The sequence below is a fragment of the Catharus ustulatus genome, chromosome 6, assembly GCF_009819885.2.
Source record: "Catharus ustulatus isolate bCatUst1 chromosome 6, bCatUst1.pri.v2, whole genome shotgun sequence".
NCBI classification, from domain to species: Eukaryota; Metazoa; Chordata; class Aves; order Passeriformes; family Turdidae; genus Catharus; species Catharus ustulatus.
Window position 1 is genome coordinate 51193454 of NC_046226.1, and position 24756 is coordinate 51218209.

The window sequence follows — 24756 nt, forward strand, 5'->3', positions numbered from 1 at the left end:
CAAGATTCCCAAAGGCAGAAATATCAGCAGCGAAGAACTGCTCTTAAGATGATTGTTCTTTTCAGTCTGAACAATGGTAACCTACTCACTGAATCTGAAACATGCTGTTATTTACACACTTCAACTCATACATTTCATGGAGTTCTCCTAAATCCCAACCAAAGAGCATTAGGAAGTAGCTTGTTAGTTAGACTGTAATTCTGCAAATATATTTGGGATATTCTCACCTCATAGCAACAACCCTTTAAAACTAGAAGGGATGTTTTCTGAAACCACAACTATTTTTTGTTTTGCCATCTTAACACATCAGGGTATGTTAGACTTTAACCAATAGCATGTATTAATTTTGTTTTGGCACTGTAATAAATACTTTTTAACTATTTGTGTTCACTAAGCCTCTCCCTATTTTTCTGCTGTAACAACAAAAAATCTCAGCATAACATTGCCTCTAAAACATGGACAAATTATCTGAGCAGAATTATATTTAAGGTTTTTATATATGAGAAAGACTAGAGCCTGCAAAGGGGGAAGGAGGGAGGGAAGGGAGGGAGGGAGGGAGGGAGGGAGGGAGGGAGGGAGGGAGGAAGGGAGGAAGGGAGGAAGGGAGGAAGGGAGGAAGGGAGGAAGGGAGGAAGGGAGGAAGGGAGGAAGGGAGGAAGGGAGGAAGGGAGGAAGGGAGGAAGGGAGGAAGGGAGGAAGGGAGGAAGGGAGGAAGGGAGGAAGGGAGGAAGGGAGGAAGGGAGGAAGGGAGGAAGGGAGGAAGGGAGGAAGGATTTGGCTAGATTTGCAAGTTGCGATTATTTCAATAATTATTTAATGGAAAAAAATTAATGCATTTGCAACCTCAGAATAATTATTCAGTGTATTTCTCAGAATCAGAATTACAGAATGGGTGAGGCTGGAAGGGAAAATCAGAAGTCATCATTTAGATGCCTTGTAAGAAAGTCACATCAGGAAAAATAAGTAACATGGTGAGCCTAAAAATAATTTTGTTCAGGATTTGAGGTTATTGGAGAATTTGAGAATACAAACACCAAAATCTCATTGCAACATATTTGAGTTACTGATCATAAATTTGTTTAAAATTGGGAGCTGTAATTCTAATCCTTCTCTTAATCACAGAATTATAGAATGGCTTGGGTTGGAAGTGGCCTCTAAAATCATCTAGTTGCCATCTCCCTGCCATAAGCAGGGACACCTTCCACTAGATCAGATTTCTCAGAAGTCCCATCCAACCCAAGTCTTGGATCTTTAGTGGATGGCTGCCCTCAAGATTTAACAATTTTGGAAAATCTTTTTGGTTTGGGTTTTTTTCTTTTTGCTATAAACTAACCTGTGCCTCTTGTGTTAAAACTAGCTCTATCAATTGGCCAAAATATTGGGCAATGGTAGTGAGTGTTTCATTAACACAAGATTTCATGGACTTCAGTATCTCTTCATCTTCAGTCTGTAAGCACCTGAAAAGAAAAATAGGAAAGGGATGAAGGAAAAAAATATGCAACAGACCTGATAATCAGAGGTGAGGCCTGTGTTAATCACAGAATATAATTGGAATTCAGCTGTTCACAAGGACCTTGTGTCATTAGCATCATTCCAGACTTTAATCAAAACTTTGTCTACCCAGCATAAATACACCATGAAAGGATAGCAGTGGACCCTACCGAATAACTTTGGGATCACAATTTACTTCACAGACTGCAGGCCAAATTTTGGTGCAGATGCTGTGTGTTTATACAGTGCAACATTGCTCTTTTCCTCTTATGCTCTTGGATGCCTGCATTTCAACTGCAGCTGTGCATATCCACCCATCTTTCATGATCAATGAAGGGCTTTCAGTAATTTTCATTTCTGTACCTTCTTTGTCATAATTTAATGACGGCAGGATAAGGATGAAGAAAGAAATGTGTGTCCAGATGAGTTAAACAGCATAATCCAAAATAAAATTTGGCCCTCTATACAGAAGGATACATAATGCACCTTTACAGAGTTAGTACAGTTTTCCTGTAACCAGTGATGTTTGGTTGTAATTGAAGAAATTAGATAAAGATGGGAAACTTTATACAATTCAAATAAAATAACAAATACTTCCTCACAGAAACACATTCATTTGTATTGTCTAAATATCTTCTACCCAGGCAGGCTGCTGTAATGGAAGATATAGTTTGATTGATCAGCCTCTCCACCTGCACACAGGTCACCTTTTCAGCTTTACCTGCCTGTCAGCCACCTATATCAAGACAAGAAGGGAGAGGGCTGATTTGGGGCAGACACTTGGAGATGGGAGCTCATTATTAAATCTGTGTCTCATAGCAGACTATAAAACACGAATGTGAGCTGTGTGGGTTTGTCAAAAAGCAATAATGCTCAAAAAAAAAAAAGGCATTTCCTGATAATTAGATGGTGTTTTTTCCCTGGTGATATCCCCAAAACAGAATGACTTGCACAATGTTTAAAGTAAACCAAAAAAGGGTAATTGAGCTGTGCTGGAGGAAATGAGTAATTTATGTTAGAAAGTGGAAATAGCATGAGAAGAATTACAGAGATTTTTATTTTCCAGTCTCAGCATTCCACAGTGCAGGAAGATGAGTAAACCTACAACTACAATTTAAAGGGATGCGTGTTTACTTTGGTTTGGTTTACAATGCATGGATTTGTTCATGCAGGAACACAGTAGGAGTCTCAAAGCCCAAGTTTGCACACCAGCTGAAACCCTGACTGCACAGAACTAGAAGGGAACTTTGTCACTGGTGTCTGTCACAGCCAGCCTTTCTCCCTTGATGTCTGAAAGTCCTGAAAAATCCACTTGCATGCAGCTTTGCACCTGTGTCAGACTCAGTGCAACAGATCCCATCCTTCACTACGATGCAGTTTAGGTAAAAGCAACTCACTTCATCAGCAGATTAATATTTAGGAATCCTTGCAGGGTTAAGTGGCATAGCTCAAACAGTTGAGGGTGCCTATGGATTTTGCTTCTATTAGAAGTTCTATAACACAATAAAACAGCAAAATTAATATTTCAGCCAGAAAATTTTAGTTACCTTTCTGTGAATGCTGTAAATTCTGAACACTTGTCTATTAAAAGTTTTTCAAGCTGCAGAGAGAGCAAGAGAAAGTGGTTTTAAAGTTATATACATACACACAAAAATAATAAATAATCCTTGCTTGTTAATCAAAAACATTTCATATGTGCACCCTTCATTTAAAGCAGGTAGAGAGAAAACTGAGGTTAACAAAAAGGTAGCATTTTCTACATTTTAAATGCAAAGGAGTTCACAGATAGAGTGTCAAAATACTGTAGTCCTCAAAAGCAAAAGATTTTTTCCATGCAATTTGTCAACATCATTAACATTCCAGATAGTCTATGATAAAATAGGATCCAAAGTAAGTCAAGGAGATTTCCTTTGCTGAAAAGGGATTGGAAAGTCTTAAGGGACCAGTATCAGTATGTCAGAACTTCTTACATACTGTTTAAAGCAAGTTCTGATTATTACAATAAAATGAAAATTCAAAAAGTGAGAGAAACATGGCATCAGCTAAGGCATCTTCTCACCTGGTGCATTTCCTGTGAAGAGCTCCTGGTGAAGGTGTTGTACTCATTTATCATAGAATGCACGTGGCAGTTGACTCTCACTGTCATGCTGTGCACCCTCTGCCACCTGTTCTTCTCCAGCTTCTGAGCAATCCTGGTCAGCTCTGTGCTTATGATCCAAGCTCTCTTTAGCAGAAGCTGCAAGTTATCACAGGTGCTGTACTGTGAGGAGAGGATGAGTTCATTTTGTTCATCCTTCTCGATGCTGATGGGCTTGGACTGGAGAATGCACATACATTCACAGTCTGTCATCAGCTTCAGGTCTTCCATCCATCTCTGAACAGAGTCCACCTGCATTAGGTGCATGCTGGAAGGCAGAGAAGGAGAGGGAAGAGTGAGGTAAAGCAAAACGACCTTAGAATAACCACCAGCAACACCATGCAGCTGCACCCACTACTAGGGTGCAATTGATTGACAGAAGGCAAATAACTGAACAAACAATTTGCTTGCAGAAACACATTTAGCTCTTCATTCCAAAAGCAAGTTCTGGATTTCTAAACACTTTTATGCCCCATACCCTGTTATAAAATTAGATATGAAAAATCAGTGGATATTAGAGATAAGCAAAAGTTTTGATTATGTTTTTTGGGGAAAATGTTTCTTCTACATTCAGAGTTTCATATGGATGTGTTTGCTTGTTGTTTTTGGGACTGTCAGGTTTTTCTAGATACTTGGCCTGTCAAGTGCTTAAAATAAAATTTTACCTTGCAGCATCTCTCCAAAGCCCTCCAAACTTATGCAGTCAAACCAATACTGCCAGCAATAAATATGTATTTGTTCCATGCCATAATCCTTAAAACTAGAACTGGATTCTACTTCCTGAGCAGACCTTTACCTTACCCCTTATTTCCTATTGATCTCTGTACAATTTGCACACTGACTTCCAAAGTGCATTTTTTACACTACCACAAATATGATGTGAACCAGCAAGGCTGAAAAGCTCCTTGGCAAGTGTATCCTGACACGAGGGCAGTGAGCCTGCATTTTGTGCCCTCACACTCTCCAGCTAGTAAAACATGGTACCTGAGGTAGAAGCTGCACTGATTCTGAGCTCATTTTTTGAGGGGTTACAAATTTCATAGAGTCTTGAGATGAACATGCCTTATTTTTTTCTTATAAGGCACCCAAGACTAATAAAAATACCTTAATTCTCACCCCAGACATACTAAAATTTTCCAAATAATTGAAAATGGAAGGCAAAGAAGAGATTAGATTGAGTGAAAGCAAGAGAAAATGGATTTAACTATTTTTTTTCAAACTTTTATTGTATCCTACAGTTAATATGACAGTGTAGTAGATTGTTGTCTACCTTCTGGATACATGTGCAGATTTCACGATGCTATAACAAAAAGGCCAAAAATAAAGTTTGTCTCTAGTCCCTATTCTTTTAATTCAGATACTGATTTATTGCAACTCAGCAGTAACACTCTGTGCTGTTACAAAAAGCCTTGCTGCTAGAACAAAATCTGCAATTACATTAGCTAAGCTAAGGAGGACCAGGTGGAAGCCTTTTTTCCATTCTTGTGCTTCCATTTATACAGTGAGCACCAGCTGAACTCCAGAGATCTCCTGCCAGACCACTCCAGTAATATTCCATAAATAAACCAAATGTATTTATATACACAGAAAAAAAGGAGGCTCACCTCAAGTGTCATTTCATGAAAATTGACAGCAAACTAGATACAAGAGATCAGTTTCATTGATCCAATCTCCCTTTTCACAATATATGATTAAACTACTTTTAATTTTGGACTTTACAGGCTACTGCTATTTAAGGTCTTTATTTCACTCAGCTCTGAATATTGTGCAATTGCATTTCATGATCGATTGAGGCCCACTTTCTTCTTGCTATGTGTAGTCTCCTTATTGCCTTTTTGGATCTGAAGCAAGGTTTCCTAATAAACAAAAACAACAACTTTTGAAGTTTGAGACCATGATTTATAGTGATGTGCATAGTTTGCATGCAGAACAGGATAAACTCGTTTGACACAGAGTAATGTATCTTTCATTTCCAAAGTGCACTGTGATAATTAATTAAATCTCTGTTTAGTAAGTAGAAATAAACTTCTACATTATAAATTCACATGGACAAAAAACTAGAATCGCAAGTTAGTGAGGGGAAAAAAACAACAATAAAAAACCCAAAAAAACCCCAATAACAAAAAAAAATAGTATTTCCTTTAGTCCCAAAAGACATTGTTCACTCTAAGAAGGAAAAAAAGGTAATAAGAATTTTACAAGAAAAAAAAATAGATTTTAAAAAATCCCTCCTTGTTTGCCTCTGTTCCTACTAATTGCCAGAAGTACAACTGCAGAATGTAGGATATTCTTTCACTGAAACTCAGTATTCCTTAATTGACAATAAGAGCAAAAAAAATATCATTCATCTCCTTCTAGAGGACCACAGAAAACTCCCCCTGCTTACTATGTCAGCTTTTCTGACACATTGTCCTTTAAATTAGACACACATCATTATCACTCCAATGAAATACATAAATGATTCACCTTCAGCCAAATCTGTGTTTAGAGAAAATATTTTAAACATCCCATAGATTAATTTGTAGACTCATTTTTTACATATTAAAGTGAGGAAAGCAATAAGTGTGATCATCCCTAATTAGCTATTAAGAATCATATTCCAGATGGCACTTACTGAACTCAAAAAAACAAGTTGGAAATTTCCATTTTGTCTCCCCATTACTGAAAAAAAAATCTACGCCTACAAAATAAAAACAACCATAATGGTTCAGACAAAAAAACAAACAAACTCTGTTTAGCCCATTATCCTGGTCCCAACATGCTCATTAGGAGATGCATAAGGAAAGATTATAAGAAGTGTGGCAAGAGCTGAGCAACCCCTCCTTCCCATCTTCTGGCAATTAGTGGTTTAGGAACTTCCTCGGCCAGAAGTTGTGTCTGAGTAGGATGTTTTTACAATTCATGAAACAAAAGTAGCCATTAATCCCTTTTTGAACTCGGTTAAACTTTTGCCCTTTGCAACATCTAGTGGCAGTGTCTCACATTGTTTATTTTTTTGTATGAAAAAGTGTTTCTTATTGTTTATTTTAAACTTGCTGCCTGGAGATATGAACACAAACACTTTAGTTGTTACATTCTAAGAGATACTGTAAATGAAATGGTGGTCCTGTATTCACCCTCTTCATGCAATTCATTATTTTGTTTGCTCTACCCCATCTTCTCTAGGTGATTTTATTTCCATGGTATAGAAACTCAGTCTATCTAGTCTGTTCTCTTATAGACAGTATTCCAATCCTCTGAACATTCACTTACTCTTCCCACCTTCTCAAAAAACTTTTTCCAGTTTCCCTAAGTCCCAAGATGTGATGGGGAAAACAGGACATGATACAAAAGTTTCAGGTAAATTTATACATTTGAAACTTTTTCTGTACAGTCCTTATTTTCCAAAAAAATTTTTTTTTTTTTACTAAAGTGTTTTCCAGAGAGTTGTTTCATTTTTACCTTTCTGAAAATACATCTATTTTGATTTCAGAATCTTTTTCATGTGTGATAACAAATAATGTAGAGTTCATTATACATATGAAGAAAGAAATTGTGCTTCACTTCCCTTTACCTCCTCAGATGTACTACTTTGTGTTCATTATCACATAATTTCTTCTAGCATTTTGCAGTCTTGTATTTTCCTACTTTTATAACTATTTTCCACGTCATTAAATACATTAAACAAGATTTGCTCAAATATAAGAGACCTTACTTGTGTGACTTCCCACAGTTCTCTCTCATTGAGCCAAATTATCTGGTTAACTGGCTCAGACCCTGATGTTTATAGAATCATAGAATGATTTAGGTTGGAAAAGACTTCTATCATCAGGTCCAACCCTTAGCCCAGCAGTGCTAGGTCTATTACTTAACCCTGTCCTTAAGTGCCACTTCTACACAGCTTTTAAATACCTCCAGGGATGGTGACTCCAGCACTTCCATTCCAGTGCTTGTCAACACTTCCACTGAAGAAGTTTTCCCTAATTTTCAACCTAAACCTCTTCTGGGTTTCTTTGGGGCCACTTCTTGTCCTGTTAGTGGTTACCTGGGAGAAGAGATCAGCCCCCACCTGGCTCCATCCTTCTTTCAGGCAGTAATAAAAGAGAGACATTCCTCCTCAGCCTCCTTCTCTGCAGGCTAAACACCCCCAGCTCCCTCACAGGGCTTGTGCTCCAGACCTTTCCCTTCTCTGGACTCACTCCAGCCCCTAAATAGCTTCATTCCAGAACAGGGTACAGCACTTGAGGTGTGGTTTCACCACTGCCCAACACAGGGGGACAATCCCTGCCCTGGTGCTGCCAGACACAATATTCATCCAAGCCATGAGCAGCCTTGGGTGAATGCTGTGGACAAGAGTTTCAAGGTCTTTCTTGCAGTCCAGACAGACAGACAACAGCTACAGCCTTTCCCTCACCTACCAGGTTGGTCACCTTGTCAGAGAAGGAGATCATGTTGGTCAAGTAGGACTTGCCTTTCCTGAATCCCTCACTGATCCTCTGTTTATCCAGGATGTGCTGCATGATGACATCCAGAACAAGCTGCTCCACGACTTTCCCTGGCTCTGAGGCTGACAAGCCTGTAGCTCCCTGGATGCACCTTCTGGCTCTGCTGGAAGACAGGTGTCACACTGGATAAAAAGCAGCCACTTGGGACCTCTCCACACAGAGAGGCGTGCTGGCAAAAGATGGAGAGTAGCCCAGTGAGCCCTTCTACCAGGACCCTCAGTATCCTTTGGTAGATCCCATCCATCCCATTGACTTTCGTTATCATTTCCACCTGGAATATGGGGGCTTCATTCTGTTCCCTGTCTTCCATCTCAGGGGGCTGAGAAGCAGGTGTAGAACAGCTGGTCTTGCTATTAAAGACTGAGGCCAGCAGGCATTGGATACCCTGAGCCTTTTCTCATCCTCTCCCACCATGTTTTCCCCCACACCTGATAAATGGGGAGGTCCTGCTTAGCCTCCCTTTTGTTGCCAGTCTATTTATAGAAACATTTTTTATTGTTTTTTACAGCAGTAGCCAGATTAATTCTGGTTGGGCTTTAGCCCTTCTAATTTTCTCCCTGCATAAACCCATGGCATCCTTGTAGCTCCCACAAGTGGCTCTCCCTTTCTTCCAAAGGTGATAAATTTGCCTTTTTTCCCCCCCTGAATTCCAGCCAAGGCTCTCTGTTCAGCCAGGCCAGTTTTCTTCCCTGCAGGCTCATCTTTTGGCACATAGGCAGAGCCTGCTCCTATGCCTTTAGGATTTCCTTGTTGAAAGGAAGATGTATAGATATACAGATGGATAGTACTTACCCACTAGTTAAAATTACTGAATTTAGTACACCGTGGCATATTGACAAAAAATTAATTTATCTAGACATTATAAAAGTAGCATTTAATGTAAAAACAGTTGTAAAAATAATTCAGTGCAAAAAGAAAATTCAAGAGAAAGTCTCCAATATTTCTTTAAAGTCATTCTGTTTTAATTGAGGTTGTAAAGTATTTGACACAGTTTTTGAGAGCACTCCACTGAACTTGAGCAACAAGCAATTTGAATACTCTGAATTCTAGTGTGCTTGCCAAAAAACATAGTCTTTTCAAAACTGTGTAATTTTGAAAATATCCTCTGGTGTCACTGTCTGAGGCCAGCTTAGAGTAACAGCCTGTTAGAAGTATGTTACTTCAAAAGATGTTTGGACCTTATTTAATAGAGATGTTTCTGCACTATGAAACACATTGCAGGTAATTTTCATCCTGGGTAAAGAGATTAAAAAGATGCCCCTATAATAAATGTCTAAAAAAAGAGACACATGATATTCAAAAGTTCTCCTACCAGGATTTCTCTTCCCCTCCTTTTTTTAATTTTCTATTTTCTATCATCTCTTAAGCAGTTTGTTAACTAATGAATCGAGATTTTTAGGATATACTCGGGGGATTGAAATCAAAATGATTGATATCTCTCACGTTGATGTGAAATGACTACAAAAGTCAAGAGTTAATGACTAGAACATTTGTTCAAAATCTCCAGCTTGAAGCTCTAACCACCACTTTACTGGCAGCACACACACATTCTGTTTTAAATTGCAAATGTTATCATGAAAGAGAGTTATGCCTCCAATTTAGCACTGAGTTTCACTAAGTGCAAAAGTTTCATGTTTTATAACATCGTGTCGAAGTCAGAGCTGATCAATTCATGTGAATAATTCCAGTGGTTGTATTTATAAAGTGTAAAGACTTCTGCTCCGTCAAATTATGTTTTGAAGGCTTCTTAGGCTTTTTATCCATTTTCACTTAATATGACAGATTTATTACCAATCCTAATGATAGCATTTAGTACTGCTTCCAGATAAGCCTGTGGTGAAAGTCAATGCCAAATCTTATAACTATGTGCAAATTTATTATTCTAATTAGTGGTAGGTAATTAATTGGCAACAAACAATGTATTGAATGAATTTTGTCCCCTCTTTGAACATAAATAATCTCTAATTTTTTTCTAATTCATCTTTTTAGAATTATTCATGGGTATGCAATATAGCCAGGGCCAATTTCCACATCAATACGATGGCCAGCAGGACTCAACTCTCAGTGGAAGGAGAGAGTGAAGAGCCATAAAGACAGTGCTCATTTATCTTCAATTGCTTTACATGATAGCAATCACATAAAAGAGTCCTGCAGGTACATGATATTGTATTTGCACTGATTTTGGCAAAATTTTGTAGAGATTGCTGGAGAGATAGCTTAAAACACACAGAGTGGCTTTAAGGTAGTTAAGAATCAGATTCCTGTTTTTAAGTGAGTGCACTTACTGTATAGATCATTCCTAAGGTAATAAAATCCTACAAACGTTTAGGTTTTGTACTTGATGCTTGATGAAGCAAGATAAAAGCCAGAGAGTTTGCAGAGTGTTCTCTTTTTTCCTCTTAATTTTACCTACTTCATTTCCAACAGAAATCCAACTTCTCTATGACAAAAGGTGACTTCAGTATAAATTATTAAAACCTTTAGAGCACATGGATAAAAGCTAGTTTCTAGGTAGAAAAGTTAACAGGCTATACTGAAATCGTTATTTTAATTTGCCTCAATGATTGCTCAATTGTTACAGTTACCAAAGTCTAACAACTTCCCCAAATTAAGTCAGTCAGTAATGGATAATGCAGAATTACTCAGAGATCACTATTGTAGAAAATTCTATAAGAAAAGTAAAAACACAGGAATCACTTGTAACAGATAAGGTAGGATGTGTGAACTTGCAGTTGTTTCATCAGGGCTTTTTAAAAGACCATATAAATAATTTACTGTTCAATGCTGCACCAGGGTTCTCCTCAGATCTTTAGATTATTCTGAGAAATCCTCACTGTAAGTTGTCCCTCTAAAAATATCTGGAAATATTATACCAGCCCAGAATTGCTGGCACACCCCAGAACTCAAGGAAGCCACTCTGTAAAATCACAGACTAACTAAGCTTGCTGATCAGTGTATGTAAAGTCTAGGATAAACTTATCATATACTAATTTTCTGTACACAGGAATAGTTTAAGTAGCTCCAGTCCTATCCAACCTCCATCAGCTGAAGGGATTCTGAGACACTGTTCAGGCTGGTCTTGAAGAGCTTTACTTCCTGCCTAGCATTAAATTGCTAAAACAGTAGTTATCTTGACAAACACACAAGCCACTGGGTTCACAGAAGTTAAAGACCACAGTAAAAGAATGTAATTTCCTGAGAGAAAGGAGGAAAATGCAAAAAAGCCCCACTATAAGCAAGTTAATGGCATTATAAAGCTGTAAATTGGGCTCTTTTCAAGCAAAGCTGAACAAAGAGCATGCTAATATTGTCACAATGATTACCAATGTCTGTTGAATTTATATTTGTGTCATTAATTCATACTAACAGTGAATATTATTGCATTTGCAGTGTTGTTATAAGATAGGGGAAAGTCTTAAAAAAAACCACTAAGTTTGCTGAACCCTGTGATATTGGTATATTCAAATTTAACAAACTGTTATGGACTCAAATCCCAGCTAATGAGCTTTGAGACAACATAAGGAATCCATCAGACTTAGAAACAGGCAAATTTTAGCCACTCTAAAATTTGGACACGAGGGGTGGGGCAAAAAGTAATCAGCTGACCCAGCTTTGTAAAGGATATTGGTTCTTTTGTACAGCATGTTACCTGATGGTTTGTAACAAACTGTTCTCCAGTGCAAAGACAAAAGGAGTGTTGAAGATTAAAGATCCCATGACTCAATCCCTTTGCAAATGACAGCCTGGGTCTTGCAAAAACAACAAGTTTTCCTGAGAGAAGAGACAGCAGAGCTGAGAGATCTTAGCTTTGTGCACAATGGCAGAATCCGTGACTTTTGACTTCATTTAGCCCAAAGAAAGAGGAGTATGCCTCGTGGATCACTGCATGACAAATCTACTCAGAACTTCCTTACAGACTCTTCCAAGAGTTTAAAATCTGACATGGTGACTGAAGCACATTGATAAACTTGAAGGGCTATTGCCATCAGTGCACATTTAAATTGCAGATTCCTGAGTACACACACAGTTCTCACTCCCATAAACAACAGGGCATGTTTCCTGCATTGTGGAGGAGAAAAGTGAACAAGGCCAGCAACAGGAGAGAATGTGTTCAAGAGCTCATCCTGGTTCACTGCTTCCCAATGCTCAGGCTACACTTGTAATTGAAGGGGACAGTATTCCTCATGGCCTTATAAGAGCAACATGCTGCAAAAGAGAGATACCTGGCAGGGAGAGAGAACTCAAAATGAAAGTGAAAAGGAGAAAAACAACCCTGGACATAATTTGGGACCATAGGCAGTGAAAGTGCTCAGACACAATCACAAGTAATGACTAATTTGGAGACTAACATGAGAGTCCATGAAAATAGCACTAGTGCCTCACTGAAAATTGTTTTTTTTTTTCTTCCTCCAAATCTGCCTTAATTTGTAGTTTAATAACAAACACTACAGCTCTGCTGTGCCTTATTCAAAGGAGTTATGACATGCATTATGAGCAGCAGCATTAGCCTTTCACCTTCTACTATTTACTCATTTAAGGTCCTAACCCTACTGATTAAGTAAAGCCTGGATTACTTAATGAAGGGAGTAACAAGCATTTTACAGGGAGCTATGAGATCAGTATCACTCAGCAGACTAGAGGAATTTGGAGACCCTTGTTCACATCTATTACACAGCAGCTCCAGCTAAAACTGTCAAAAAATAAGGTGAGAAAAGGACAGCCTGATGTTGGCTTTTCTAAGATTCCCATCTGAATATTAACCCTTCACCAGACAGACTTAAAGGACTAAAAGTAGCAACACACTTTAGTGTCACAAATATTTGAATGAGTTGGCAAAAATTCTTTACATTCAAATAAGAAAGCAGCTTCCAATCAAACAAATTCAAGAGTTGTGCACAGGTTTATACATTTCTGTGGAAGTCAGAAGATGGAAAAGGAAATCTTACGCCATCAAACCTACACATCTGAAACTACAAGCAACCAGATCAGATAATTTGCTCATAAAATGGCTTAAAAATCACTCTAAAAATAATTTAGAGGGCTCAAATATGTTCTATTAAATGGCTATTCTAGAATCACAGTGGAAGTTTGGTGAACTTTCCTTTTTTTAATCTGAATTTCTTAAAAGCCAGTTCATTCCCATTAGGTTTCATCTTTCCTTTTAAATAAGATTTTATCTTTGAACACATTTCTGGAAAGCAAACACATATTCCCAGCTTTTAATTTGCAAGACTTGACAAGAAAAATTCTTCAGATTCCTTTTATGTAACTTTGTTCTTTCCAGACCCCTGCTTTGAATAGATTTCCAGTTCCTGTAAAATTAATTTTTTACTGAAAGACTTGATATCATGCTTGATAGAAAACAAAGTCTAACAGTAATTTTGAGTGATATTAGTACAGTCTTATCTCCACCAGAAATCTCATGTCATACAGCCTAGGACTGAGCTTCCTGCTTTCATCACTACATCTTACTGGCAGTCACAGTCATCTCAATCAACCAGCATACATAAATCCTTCTCCTGGTTTTTTGGGATTTTTTTGCCATAGAATAAACTACAGGTTGTTGAGATTTTCTAGTTCCCAACCCACAAATGCATTACTTTGAGATTTCAATTACTCCCCTCTTTTCTTCAATACTTAAAGTCCACTTCTAATTCTCTACATTCAAAAGCACCCTTTGTCATTACCCCTTTGTCTAATCACTAGTTTTATGCATTTAATGGTAAATATATAATGTATATAATGTATATAATCACTGAACTTCCTCTGTTCAGAAGAAAAGTGATAAAGTAGGTTTTTTTGCCCTAGATTATTCATTACTATGCATCATTGGCAGGTTCACGTATTGGCATCTCATGTTCTGTTTTATTCCAAACCTTTAACTACTCCTTGCTAGAAGACCTTCATTTTCTTATCCAATTAAATCTCATTTCACCCTTTTTCACTTCTTAGATACAAACATTTTATTTTGCTGTTTTACACTTGGAGTCACTACAAATTTTTTTAGTAAGTTTAGCAGCCTAAAGAGAGTAATTTTCCTGCCTCTTGTATATTGTGTTTTGTTTCTATCTCAGACGCTTGTTATTCTCTTTCCATTCACTTTTCAGAGTCAAAGCTAGGTGGTCAGTGTTCCTGGCTGCATTTCATTTTCCTTTCTGCAGGCACTGAACATAAGAAAGCAGGCTAACTGAAGGTTTAAATGCAAACAAAGCAGGTTCAATAATTACAACCAATATGAAAAGCCAAACTTACACTGTATCTGCATTTCAAGCCACCTCTAAAAACACTCAGACTATACTATCACCTTTTTGTATCACGCTTTGCTCGTGATGGCATTGTGCTTTATCATAAAACATTTGAGGTAAAAATGTTTCCATAGGAGAGTCCAGTATTTTTCAACTGAAAACGACAATTCTGAGCCACCTTGCTATAAAGCATATTTCTGTGGAACTGCTGGAATGGAATATGGCATTGGCTTCTGGGTGATAATTAGGGATACCTGAGGATTGTAGTATAAGTAGTAAATGTGAACCACTAACTTAAAACTGGATGAGGAAATGTAGTTCCAACACTCCTTAAAACTTAAATTAAATTCCTCCTCTGGCTTCAGTGGACTTTGGATGAGGCTTGGGTGTGTGGCTCTCATGATTTTTTGACAATGCTCACAGTGATTCCTTCCCTTGGGGAATTTAAAGGGAAAGAATTTTAAGAACAACATAACCCCACATCGGAATCGAGAAGAGACGAGCAACTGACCGAAAACAAAACTAACAGAAAACGTTCTTGGGCAACTGACGGCTTCGCATCGTCTCAAAGCGAAAAAAAGATCAGCGCCAGAATGTGTGGTTTCCTAGGGACTGCAGGATTCCATGACCCTGGAACCCAGCCCCTCCAGGCGAGGGAACAAGGCCCTAAGAGCAGGTTGGTGGCAGGGAGGAGCTGCAGCTCAGTGGCACTGCAGGTAAGTGACCGCCAGACAAGGCCTGTCCGACCCTCCAGGCCTTCAGCAGCGCAGGGAGAGCCCGACACTGCCAAACTGCCTCCTTTGAGGGGTAAAACTCACGTGAACAAGTGGTGCTGTGAGCACTCCACAGCAGCAGCTCCTCCCCAGCATTTCATGGCTCCTGGGCTCCCAGCAGAGCGCCCTGCTGTTCCCAGCCCGGCCCGTGGCCTGGCGGAGCAGGGAATGTCTCCTTCATCCATCGGCCTGCAAACAGTTTGGTGGGCCCCTCCTCTCCTCCTCCTGCTTTGTTTCTTCTCTCATCTAAAACTCTGGGCTTCTTCTCTCCTCAAATGTGGCCATTTCTGTTTCACCCCTCTGTATCACACGTTCCCCCTCATCCCGTGCTGATGGAGCCTCTTTGGGCAGCTGCCTTTGGAACTTGCAGCAACAGGCACACGCTGAGGAGCATCTCTGGCCTCCAGCTTTTTTGTCAGGGCTAGAAAGGATGTGAAAATCTTTTATTCCAGTGTGAAGCTTCTTTTTCTTCTTGAGAATCAGAGTCCTGGGTCATTCCACCTTTCTTTGTCTCTCAAGGAAGGATCTGCCACGGCTATGGAAATGTTCTGGGTGCTCCTTTTGCTGATGACAGCTATTGATGTCAAACACCTGCTCCTGTCCTCCGAAGAGAAGGGAAGTTTTTGTGAGAAGGAAAGCTGCGAAGAAATCCTTCAGCAGTTAAAGGAGAAGGAGGCGAAGATTCGGCTGCTATACTCGCACGTCAAGAAGGAGATTGCAGAGCTGGAGGCCAAGCAGAATGGTCTGACCAGACCTGAATTGTCCCTGGAGAGAACGATCCTACACTTCATACGCAAAATCGTTTTAACCACTGCCTTCATGCTGTACATGCCCTGGGAATAGCATCTGCAGGAAGCCACTTGTCAGCACAGTGAGAAGAGATTGACAGTATTTCTGGGGAAAGCATGGAAAGGAGTGGCCTTCCCTGACAGCACCCTTTGTGCTAACTAGGAGAATTCACATCCAGGTGGACAGAACTGTAGCAAATCTTTGTTTAGTTACATGGTTCCATTAACTTTGAAATTACTTCAGTCCACTAAAAAAAACTTTGTGCTTTAACGTATTGAGAATTTCCACTTTTTTTTTTAATCGATTGTTATAAATCCTAGAGTTCATGAATGAAATAAAACAGATTAAAGAAAGGAATAAACTCTCCAGAATTGTTTACTTGCAACCAAACAACATCATCTTTTGACCCTGGCATTTTCCTTGCACTGTGCATTACTGTTACAGGCCAAACTAGAAACACCATAGAAATAGAGACCATGTTTGCAAAACAATACTCTGGCTGTGTAACACAACTTTACTGTGCCAAATGGATGGGAACTTAGAAGATGAATCAGAAAGAAGTTATAGATATTTTGACTGGACAGCAGGGAAAAAGCAGTTTAGCACTGTTTCGTCCAGTAATAATGGACACAGAATTGTTTGTTTAGAATGAAGTCTTATATTGGCATCCAATGTGACAAGAAATATAAGAATAAATAATAAAAAAGCTTACATGTTTACAGCTGACGACTTGAACAATGATGACAAAATATTCCTGAACTGAACATTAAATCTCAAAATCTCACATTTTAGGAAGGAATTGTAGGAAGTACTTTCTTCACTGCTATAAATAGATTTTCCTAACATTTGCAGTTAAGAAAGGATTTCACTCCTTGAATGTATTAATGGACAACTGAATGCATGGTGAATGCTTTGAACTTCCAGGTTTTGGAAGATGCACTGTGGGATACAAGAAAACACTGACAAGGCATGGTGTAGGTGGAAAATCTGTTTAAACAAAGGAGAACTTGATAGGATTATTTTGAACTTTGATTTCTTTCTATGCCATAAGCAATGCTCTTCACAGAATTCATTTTTCAAGAACAAGTACAACACACACGATATAGAATGTGCATAAGCAATGAGCATTGTACCACAATGGCCAGAATGATGCAAGAACCATCACCCAACAGCCTGAGGCAGCACCCATACAAATCCCTTTTTTCTATGGTCTGGACTGACCACACAGATTCAGTACCATAATATGTCCTTCCCACAATGTTTTCTGAGTAACTCTTGTTTAAAGCTGTAAGATTTGTGCTTTATTTCATATCAGAAAGAGAAATGCAATTTTTTTTTCCTCTTTTTTGCCCTACTTATCTATACAGACATGATAGGAGTTTGTACACAGCCAGGCTTTTATTTGTTTCTTAAAAATTCTGTGGCTTTCCAGCCACAATGATGTTACTCAGAGCAGAAGACCAATCTAGTGGATACGTTCAAGCAGAAATTTCAAAAGCTGAGCTCCACTCTTTGCTTTCCTATTAATATTCTGAGTTTTATTACTTCCTGCCATCCTTCTCTCCTGCTAAATTCTCTTCTCTGCTTAGCCTAAGTGACACTTCCTTGGGTTTGCACTGAACATTGCATACAATGTTCTCATCTTGACTGGAGCTTCCAGATGCTACTGTAACACAATAGGGGAGAAAGGCAAAAAACTAAAGTTTTTCCAAGCAATCCTGAGAAGAGCCCTGAAGGTCAAACAGGAAACGCAAAAAGGAAACGAATGGCCACTGTTACTATCATTGAGTTGATTTTGAATGGCGGACAACAGCTGAAGTGTGAAGAATGCCTGAACTAGAACACTCTCATTAAAATACAAAATCCAAAGCAATTGGATTCTAAGACCTGAAATAGCCAAGAGTTCAGGAGGGTCCTTCACAAGATTGAATGAGGTGAAGAAACAAATACAGCCTGGTTTCCTGGCACAAGTAAAGATGAGTGGCTTAGGAAATGCACAGATTGCTCATTCCTGGGAAATAATTCATTAGTGAGGACTTTTCACCTCACTGCTGTTCAGAGCAACTCATAATATCTGGTGTAAAAGAGGAGCAAGGGAGGGAGCAAATCTGGCTGACAAGAGCCCCATTGCACAGGTGCCAATCTGCACCTTCACAAGGGAGCAAGTGAAAAGAATTACAAACCCCTGAGGATAGAACAGAGCGGCTTTTACACAGACCGAGAGAATATTACAAATGATGACAAAAAGAAAAGGCAGAATAAGAATTCTTTCTTTTTGCCCCTTCTTAGGGAGTAGAATGAAGCAGAATATCTATTTAGTCCTCTTTATTTAGCTTTATTTCACTGCCAGTGAAACCCCGGCCCAAATGAGCTACCCATGATTCATAAGGATATGCAGGTTCCACATTCTGCAGTGCATTAAAAACAGAACAATGATGTTTTCACAAAAAAAAAAAAGAAAGCATCATTCTGGTATCATTGCACAAAAATAAGGCAATTATCCCTCCTTAATTATTTATTTAGCAATAATAAATGCTTAGTGGCCATCAAACAACCTGGAAAACAGCTAACAGAGCATAAAAGTGTAGTGAACACCATTGTTTTGCAATAATACATCCCAGGTTCAATGAATTTGCCTCTGGCACAAAATAAGAATAAATGGATGTTTTATGGGAGTACAGTATTTTGCATTAAAAAACAATTAAAGGATGAGTGGAACTAGGTTTTTGTCCTTTTATAATCCTTTATGGTACCTCACAGTGCATCAAGCAAATTGGATTTTAAAATATATCAGAAATGGAAGCAAGGAAATATTGTATCATATTAAGTCTGTTATTGTCAGCTTTAGCCAAAGGAATTTATTTTATACAAATTATTGTGAGATAACAGAATTTCCTCACAAATTGAAAATACAAGTGTGAAACACACAAAAAATAGTTATTTTTTCACTGAATATTCTTTAACTTCCCTTTTGCAGCCTGTACTATGAAACTAGGTTCTTTATAGAAAACAGTTCTGTATTTGTCTGATTAAAAATCCTCTTCTGCTGCTATCATGTATACAGAAAATTAGATAACTGACGTCACCGTACAGGGAAGCAAATAAAGTAGATCCAGTTTTCTATTTGATTTCTATGTTCTACTGTTATCCAGAGTGCAAGGATAAATCTATTTAGCTTTATTAAAGGCTTTTCATCACTTCATTAAATTTTCAAAGCACCTGCTCAACAGCTTTTCAAGCTTCAATTCTCAAGCAAGATGTACTTTTCTGTGGCTGCCACTAATACAAAAAATCAGGCAGCAATCTCAGCACTAACTTGGCACATTGACTGCAAGCAAATAAATGTGCAATTTAGATTCTGCTTCTCACCTGACACCTGTTCCTGGAAGGACTCAAACAATGTCCTGAAACACAAATACTAAATTTAAAACATCTTACAAGCTTAACACTGTGTATTTTGGGCCACCTCTAGCTTAGGGGGAAATAGAGTTTCTCTCTCTAGTGTCCCTCTCCTCCAAAATGTTTATTTTGCTAAATTCTTAGACTGGGCATTATCCAACTACAAGAAAAACAGCTGAACCTCTTCTGAATTCACAAGTCAGGATTGGATTATGCAATTCCTACCTGAGGAAAGATTAATCATTCCTCTTCAATATATGCAGAAATTAATAATTTGAATAGACACACTCTTCAAAAGGCACTGATAGTTGACTCTGTTTCTCAAACCAAACAATATAATGTCTCTGATTTCCTGCCTCTCACTACTGCTGTGTACTGAAAGCAAAGACCACCATTTCCAGTGGAGAGCAGAAAAGAAATACCAGTGAGCTTATTTAATGCTGATCAAAAACATGCATTGAAAGCTATAAAGAAATCATGAGCAAAACAAGAGCAGTTCACCACAATGTCAAATAACATTATAAATAAAAGAACATTCAATTCTCTATGTAGGACACAGGGATGGAAGGAAGTCAATGCTACATGCTGCAAACTGACTCCAACTAGATCAGCATCATCATTAAATACCTTCTGTCTGTATTTTGTCAAATGTGTACTGACACCCAAAGTTGTGTGCTTATGTTTTATCCCTTCTCACCTTTTTTTTACACCACTGCAACCCCACAGACATCTGACCTGAACTTGGAAGTTTTGAGGACTTGAGATATTCAGGTCAAAGTCTCATGGCAAGGTTTTGAAGAGCAATATTGATAAAAGTGTCATTGGTTCCATGAAACTCTCTCTTTATTCATGAAATATCACCTTTGTATCACAGCACCTTTATCTATTAAGTGTATGTTTGGATTTTGCACCAAGCATAACCTTACTGGAACTAGATTTTCCTGTACTTCACAGCTGCCTGGAATGATGGCTGGTGATAGTAGGAATGAAACCATGACAGGGCACACACAGATGAAGCCATTAAGTTATTTGTGTCCATACACACACATGAAATCAAATGTCATACTTCACAGAAAAAAGTAACTACCAGATGCAAGAAACTACAAATCACATACCAAAATGCTGTTCATTACAGCAGATCTATAAGTGGCTAGCTGCTTTCTGAGCAATTTTATTGCTTCTCTCTTTCTCTATCCAATTCTCCCTTTTTTTTTTTCAATCAGATCATTTTTTTATGTATCACACTTAATTTGCAGCCCCAATTAAGGGCACACATTTATGCATATATGGATACCTGTGGGTTAATACCTGGCCATGAATCTCCTGATTCAGATAATTAAGTCGTATTTTTAACACACTTTAACTTCATATTTCATTTGCTAGATTTTTGCTGTTCCAACATTTGTCACATGCAGTAAATTCTGCTAGAACAATTTGCCTATCAATACATATATACATATTTATCCAGAAAAATTGAGCATTGATAATGAACTTAGGCTCAAGTCCCCACTTTGAGGGATGTTTTTACAGGTAGAAGCTCTCAGTGCAAGATCTTCCTCTGCTGGTTTCAAATTATTAAGTGGAACAAGTAAGAAACATCTTTATGTGGATCTAAAAAAAATACATTTACAATCACAACTTCAAACAGAAGAACTATTTCTCAGCCAACTGTACTCAGAATTCCAGTTAATTTGTTCTGCAGCTTCAGTTTTGGGCAAAACAAATGCAATACCTTGATAACCAGTCCTAAAAACTTTATTTCCCTTTTATGTAATTTGCAGACACAAGCTGTTGAGAAACAATCTCCTTGCACGGGCATACAAAATTAATTCAACTTTCTAGTTTCATATTTCCTGAAAGCTGAAGAAGAGTTTCCCAAAGCTCTAGGTCATGCTGAATAATCTGTGTGTCACTCTACCATTGGTTGGGACACCTTTTCATAAGTTTTTTACACGTGGATGTGTGAACCACCTGGTTGCCCCTTGCACAGGTGCCTAACAGTGACAGCATTCTGAGCTTTCAGCTTCCACACAACCAGAGAAAAAAACTTGGAGAATAGTGTTAAGGCAAATATCAGCAGTATTTTGATGCCTATTAGCAAAATGTTGTACTATTTCTGACATAAAAGAACGCCTGAAATCCTAACATATCTTCTCTTATACAGCTGTAGTAAATAAGCTCATCTGTATCACATTTATCTGATTGAAGTAGAAACCTCTGTCCTAACGAGCTGCAGGGATGTACACAGAGCTGTTAATGGGCTGGTTTCACCACTGATGCTCTTTGAGATATAAAACTAAACTCACTTCTGGTTATAGATTACTTAAGGACCTAAATGGAGAAGTAGCACTGTTTTACTCTGGGGGCAAGAGTGATTGGAGGCTCTTTATAGGTTCAAATAAAACTAAGGTTAATATACCTGCAGGAAGCAGGTACAGTTCCTGTATCACATTTGTGAAATATTATGTGTGTTCCAGCATATCCATTTCCTCTTTCCTGATTCATTTAATGCTGAGGTGATCATATTTGCCAAAGGCATTTCTTCAGAGTATGAAACAGGTAGAGGCATGTGAAAAGTGCAAAAGGTGGCTGGCCTTCATACAGGACCTGTAAGCATTGTTTTATAACACAAGCACAGGTCCAAGTGCAAGCATACTGAGGGGGATCCAAATGAAATGCTGAAGAGGGGGAGAAAAAGCGATACTACACTCAAGGTTGTGTGACCTAGTTGTGGACTTCCAACGCATAAAGAAAGATGGAGCAAGAGCATGACAGGATAAGGGGAATGGCTTCAAATTGAAAGAGAGTTTTAGATTAGATATTAGGGAAAAATTCTTTACTGTGAGGGTGGTGAGGCACTGGCACACGTTGCTCAGAGAAGCTGTGGTTGTCCCATCCCTGGAAATGTTCAAAGCCAGGTTGGATGGAGCTTTGAGCAACCTAGCCTAGTGGAATGTGTCCCTGTTCAGGGGGCTGGAACTAGATCACCGTTAAGGTCCCTTCCAATTCAAGACATTCTATGATTCCAACAGGGGCACAACCTCCCCCACAGCTTTGGTTATCTTTACAACCTGGCTTTGAAAGCAATTCTAAGAAAATGTCAGCTCGAGTGTCCTTGTCAAAAGCATCATGTATACAAAGTGGAAAGAGCAATAATGCTAAAAGATTCCACGAGGCACACTGGAAGAGAAAGAAAGTTATGTGTAAAAATAAGCTATACTCCTCAAAGAGGATGGATCATTGGGAAAATGCCTATAAAAGACAAAAACAAACAGAGCACAAAGGCCATACATTTTGGAAATTTATGGAGCCCATTTCACTCCTTTCAAATTTAATTCTTTCTGGAAACACAAAACCCTGCTCAAGTTTGCTAGAAGAGTAAACTGAAAACAAATTTTCTGTGATTTTGCACTATAACCAGTATATTAAGTGTATGTCATATATGTCCCTATTCTGTGTCAAATTAAAAAGGATAGACAAATGCTGACCTAAATTTTCATTGAAAGAATATCACAACTGTCCAAAAACCTTCCTTGCTTCTTCCACAAACACATACATACACACACACTGAAATTTAATTGGTGAGCAAAGAGCAGTATTGCTTTTTAAATGCTGGAAATTTCATCAAGATTGTTGTGGAATCTGTTGAGGCATTCAAATTGATATCAAGCTGTTAACTTAAGTAGTAAAAAAAAAATCTGCAATTTAAGCATTTACTGATCACTTTGCATTTGCAGCAACCAGAACTGCAGTAGAACAATGCTGCACTTTAAAATACTTCACCTTCTCTTTCACAGCAGGGTAGCACCTCAGTCAGTTGGACAGTTTGCACATTTTACCAAGAAAAAAAAACATTTTCAAAGTTACTGAGATCAACCTCTCATCCAGCAGTTAAACAGAGAACGTTCAGTACAATTCCAGCCCTTTGGAGCAGGACAAAATATCTTATTTTCCCTTGGCAGCAGCAGCTGATTGCTTTCCAGGTTGCTCCTGACACTTCAGCCAAGAGCAATAGGGGGTTAGACTAAGCCAGGAGTGTTCCCATCTAAGGTTTCCTGATTCACTCTCATGACCCAAACGCAGCCCTTACGCCTCCACATCGAGACTGTGTCACAGGAAGACAGGCTTGAGGAAAGTTTGTTTGCTTCTAAGTGAGATGGAAAAAATTAACTTTGTGCCTGAACCACTCTTGAGAGCAGTTTCTGTCAAAACAACACCAAAATAAAATTATGAAGATATATGGCTCTTCCATAATTCTCCCTCCTGACTTCCTGCTGGGTGCACTGGACTATTAAGAAAGTGTTAAACAAGAGTAGCTGTTAATCTGGAAGCCTGAGGACTTCAGTGGTATTCTCAAAACTGAGAAACCAACTCAAACACCTGTGAATAAAGGACTCTTCACTGCTGCAGACTGGACACTTGAAATAGTCACAAGGTGACTTCCTTTAAGCCTTAAAGACAGGCCAGCATAGCAGATTTTATGCTTGAAATGTTAACTTTGGTATTTTAAGTTTTGAAGCTTGGAATTTAAACTTTAAAAGTTTCAAAAATAAAGAAAAAAGTGGAATTTTGCATCAATGGCACAAAGCATAGAAATCTCTGGCCCAGAATTCAAGTCATCCTGCAGACAAATGAAGGCTCCCTTGCTCTGGGATCCTGACAAACAAGGTTAACAATCTGAATGCACATCATTAGCTGATTTCACTGCTTTCCAATTAGAGTATTGCCTGCCCTTTCCTTTCATCCTTTCCCACTACCACAGTTATCCCAGAGTTAAGTTGTGTAACATATAAAGCATCAAAATCAAAATACTGATTCATGCACAGCTGGTACTGAACAAGATATTTTTTGCTCTATAACACTTCCCAAAAGTTTGCTTTCACCTATTGTGTCATCCATTGAACAGCCTCAACTACTTGGATAACACTGACTAGTTCTTCCATTTTCCTTTGATAATTTTCTCTGCTTTTCCCTGGTTTGCTCTTGTTTAATCTTTATCCTGACATCAGTGCTCCTGACATTTAAGATATTGAAAAAATATTTCCATAGCTTTAGTTGAAGAGAATATTATATTCTTGATGTAGATGTTTTCTGTACTTCCATGATAGCCCCAGACCAAAATCAACAATAAAGTATCAACAACTGGGAAAATGTAAAATTCAAATACTTGAAGCAGAGTTTTGATATGCAGGATAATTAAAAGCTGGTTCTTTAGAAACAAGTAAAATACTACATATAGTTCTTTATGTATATTCTCTAATTAAATAATATCTATGTTTATTTGTGTATATATTTTTTCCCTTCACCACATCCTCTAAAATACTGTGAGAAGCAAAACAAAACAACTGGAATTGTTAACAGTCACACTTCAGCTTAATATTAAACTCTTGTTTGCACTCCAAATCCCTCAGGGTTAATATGAGCTCATAAACCCAAAC

At 38.3% G+C, this 24756-nt stretch overlaps 1 protein-coding gene across 1 annotated transcript in view; it reads right to left on the bottom strand.

Annotated features, from left to right (window-relative positions):
- INSC (INSC spindle orientation adaptor protein) overlaps positions 1 to 24756 on the bottom strand; it is a 116006-nt gene that overhangs the window by 50813 nt on the left and 40437 nt on the right. Inside the window, exons 3-5 of the mRNA XM_033062783.1 lie at positions 3551 to 3896; positions 3039 to 3091; positions 1334 to 1457 (exon numbers count right to left, since the gene is read on the bottom strand). Of these exons, the coding sequence (XP_032918674.1) occupies positions 1334 to 1457; positions 3039 to 3091; positions 3551 to 3896 (523 nt within the window). The remainder of the gene's footprint in view (positions 1 to 1333; positions 1458 to 3038; positions 3092 to 3550; positions 3897 to 24756) is intronic.